Source organism: Arachis stenosperma, chromosome 1, assembly GCF_014773155.1.
Source record: "Arachis stenosperma cultivar V10309 chromosome 1, arast.V10309.gnm1.PFL2, whole genome shotgun sequence".
Taxonomy (NCBI): domain Eukaryota; kingdom Viridiplantae; phylum Streptophyta; class Magnoliopsida; order Fabales; family Fabaceae; genus Arachis; species Arachis stenosperma.
The window spans coordinates 23,598,834-23,602,509 of record NC_080377.1 but is presented as its reverse complement, the minus strand read 5'-3'; the positions used below and the strand labels follow the sequence as shown (position 1 = coordinate 23,602,509).

Below are 3,676 nucleotides of genomic sequence, written 5' to 3'. Positions count from 1 at the left end.
AAATTATTATTTAATTACGTCTTTAGTATTTAAATTTTTAAAATTAACTCCACTGTAAATTTAACATTTCAATTCTAAAAAAATATTTAAATTATAACAATAATTGAATTATATAACAATCTTAAATTTCAAATAATTTTTGCGGACACAAAAGCAATTAATTTACTTTTTTATTTTCTTTTATAATTTTATCTCTCACATAAAGGTCTTTGGAATCTTTTGAGAAGCGATTTTATATTTATTGGAGCCGTTGCAGTCCGTTGAAGTTGAACGCGTATTCCTTATTTGGCTTCCTTAGTCGGTTCAGTCACGAGAAGGTAATACGAAACTTCCGTGTGTGTTATCCTCTTTCTTTCAATCAAAAACTCTCTCCCGCCGCCAATCAAACTTGATTCTCTCTATATATATAAATCCCTGATCCTCTCCCACGAACAATTCGTGTTTGAAATTCATTCAGGTGCTTGCGAAAAAGACGACACATCAGATTCAACATGAGCTACTACGATCATCAGCAACAACCACCAGTGGGTGTTCCTCCTCCACAGGGTAATCCCTCTATCTCTTATTTTTGCTTGATTCCTCATATTTAGGTCTTTTATTTGGGGATCTTGAATTTAATTGAATTAATTATAATTGGTTGACAGGGTATCCACCAAAGGATGCTTATCCACCTCCAGGGTACCCTCCAGCACAAGGGTACCCACCACCAGGGTACCCCCAACCAGGGTATCCTCCACAACAAGCGTATGCTCCACAGTATGCTCAACAACCTCCACCTAGACAAGAAGCTGGTTTTCTTGAAGGATGGTAAGAACCCACTCTTTCTCTTATTCTTTCTTTTTCTTAAGAGCTTCCGGATCGCCCATTCCTTCAATTTTTGTTTTGTTTTTCTTTTGGTCAAAGGTTTTAAAAAAGAAAATTAACTATTTGCCAATTTTGAACTCTTGATCATATCAGTAACTGTTTCAAGTTTTGATTTGTTGAGATCCTTTTTGGTCAAAAAAAGATTTAATTTGTGTTATATTTTGCAGTTTAGCGGCACTATGCTGCTGTTGCCTATTGGACGCGTGTTTTTGAGGTCTGAAGAATAAATAAGATTTGGATGATTGAGGGCTGACTCACATCTTTCATCAGCTTTATTTGTGAATTAGCATTAATCTGTTTAGGGTGTCATTATTATTCGTAGAATATCTTTTTCATTCAGAATGTGTGATCTACTACCACTATACTATGACTCTGATCAAATCACCAAAGTGTATGGATTCTTTAGTAGTTTGGTCAATTCAGTATCGGCTTAGTTTTCCCATTGATTCCATTGAATTCATGTTCCATGTATTCGCGTGCCTAATTCCGTGACGTGCGGTAATAATTTATCTCGATCTTAGATTTTAGGTAAAAGCAATCAAGCTTCCGCGCTTCGATGAGTGAAACTATCTATTATATGATTTGGATTCTTTAAATTTTGAGTTTAGGATTAAAAAAATATAAAAAAAATTATTTAAAAAATTAAAGATCAAATTTTAACTTCTAAAATAAAAATTTTAAATTTAGAGGATTCAAATAAATTCTTATTACATGTATGGCATCTAAGATAAATTACAAAACAGTTATGTTATCTGTAAAAATTTGTTTGATAATTAAATTCAATTAAATCTAATTAATTTGGTTTATTATTAATAAAAGATACTCTTAAAAAATGTGTCGACACGTATTTTACTAGTGTACAAATTTTAAAGTATAGTACACAATTTTTTGAAGTATAATATGTAAAATTTTGTATATAATGCATTTATTGATATAATATATAAATTTTTGTATATAACACAAATTTTTAAAATATAATACATAAATTTTGTTTCAAATATATTATGTTAATTAAATAAGTCAATATTTTAATTATGTAATCTTCTAAAAATTTTTATGAAGCAAACTAAAACTTATGTATTATGAATTAAAATTTGTGTTGTATACTAAAATTTATGTATTATATGAATGAATAATGATATATTTGAATTATAGAAGAGAAAAATAAAATTGTGCACTAGATGTAGAAAAGAATTTAAGTAGAAAAAAATTAGATGAAATTGAATTATGAAAATAAACTATTGTATCTTTTATAACTAAAAACGCTTATATATATAAGTTCATCTAAGATTAAGTCAAAAAACTAACTAGAACTTCAATAGAATTTAACCAAATTTTTTGAGTTTCAAGTTTGTAACTTGTTTTGATACATTAGTACTTTGTATAGTACACATTTTATTGGTATAGTATATAAATTTTTATACATAATGTATAAATTTTTAAAGTATAACACATTTTTTAAGTATAATACACTAAATTTTTGCGACATTAAAATTTATGTGTTTTGCACCAAAAATTTAAAAAAAACAAAAATAACGCGAGAATAATGATGATGATAAAAAAATGAGAAGAAAAAAAAAAGAAAAAAAATTAAACGACATTAAAAAGAAGAAGATCGTTAAAGGAAAAAAAATAAGGGACGCGTGAATATATAGTTTTTATTTTTAACATAAACTTAGTTATTTAAAAGATTTGAATACCTAACATTTTTTATTATAAAATATCTTTTCACAAAATATTTATTTAGTCATAATTTAAGAACGTGATTTATAGAAAAATTAAATTTAAAAAAATAATGTTTTTAAAGGTAACCGTTTTATAATATATTAAAATTAAATTTACAATTTACCATTTATCATTTTACAATTTATCCGTTTTCTGAAATAGTTTTAAAAATCATAACTATATTTATTTGAATTTTTGTTAACAAATCAAATTTTAAAAAATTAATTTTTAACTGATTAATCAAAACCAAAACTAATATATGTGAGTCTATAAAATAATATTGTACAAAAATCAAAATTACACCTATTAACTCTATAATACCCATAATGTAATTAGACTTTTAATTCATTAATAAAATAATATTATATAAAATAAAATTAATTTTTAAAATATTAAAATTAATTTTGAAATAAGAATATTATGTGAACTTTTTTATATATCTATATAATAGTTAGAGACCAGGAGTGTTTACAACTTTACATAGTTATCCTAATTATTTTTTTTTGGAAAACCGTATAAATTTTTTCTTTAAAACAAATACATAATTTGAAATTAAATTACGTATAATCTTATTGAAAATAATTCATATAAATACACATGTTCATAAGTACATTTATATCATTATTAATATAAATGCAAGAATCTTCTATAAAAGTTATATGCATATAACATAATGACAAGTCATGTCCCTCTTTAAAGAAATAAAATTTTAGAAAAGTTATTACTTTTACTGATAAAAGTTTAAAAGGCTAACAAATTTATTTACGAAAATATAAAATTAATTTTATATCAATGTTCTATTTATAATGATTGTTTTCTTGCTTTTTCTTTGTTTATTTATTGTTCAGATTTAGAGACGTCCATTCCCTCTTTTACTTAGTTAAATCAGTATAATTTAGTTTATTTATTTAAGATCGATCATAATTTTTTTTTAGAATCACTTAGTTGAATATTTGGATAAATTAAAAATAATTGTGCAAAATAATGACCAAATAGAGATTGCAACTATTGTTTTAATTGGTTGTTGTTTTAATTAGTAGGTTGCAGTTCTAACTCTTGTTTTGTTGTTGGATTATTATATTATTGT

General features: G+C 24.8%; 1 protein-coding gene across 1 annotated transcript; it reads left to right on the top strand.

Moving 5' to 3' along the window:
- The first annotated feature begins 226 nt into the window (after window positions 1-226).
- Window positions 227-1,320, top strand: LOC130973274 (protein CYSTEINE-RICH TRANSMEMBRANE MODULE 13-like). Its single transcript, XM_057897733.1, has 4 exons — window positions 227-317; window positions 458-546; window positions 645-807; window positions 1,032-1,320. Exons 2-4 carry the CDS (start codon window positions 492-494, stop codon window positions 1,075-1,077), a joined length of 264 nt encoding a protein of 87 aa, XP_057753716.1. The 5' UTR covers window positions 227-317; window positions 458-491; the 3' UTR covers window positions 1,078-1,320.
- Window positions 1,321-3,676: the final 2,356 nt, after the last annotated feature.

Coding starts and splice junctions, on each gene's coding strand:
- LOC130973274 (XM_057897733.1), top strand. CDS start 492: ATGAGCTACTACGATCATCAGCAACAACCACCAGTGGGTGTTCCTCCT. Junction 547..644: donor GGGTGTTCCTCCTCCACAGG/GTAATCCCTCTA, acceptor ATTGGTTGACAG/GGTATCCACCAAAGGATGCT. Junction 808..1,031: donor GCTGGTTTTCTTGAAGGATG/GTAAGAACCCAC, acceptor TATATTTTGCAG/TTTAGCGGCACTATGCTGCT.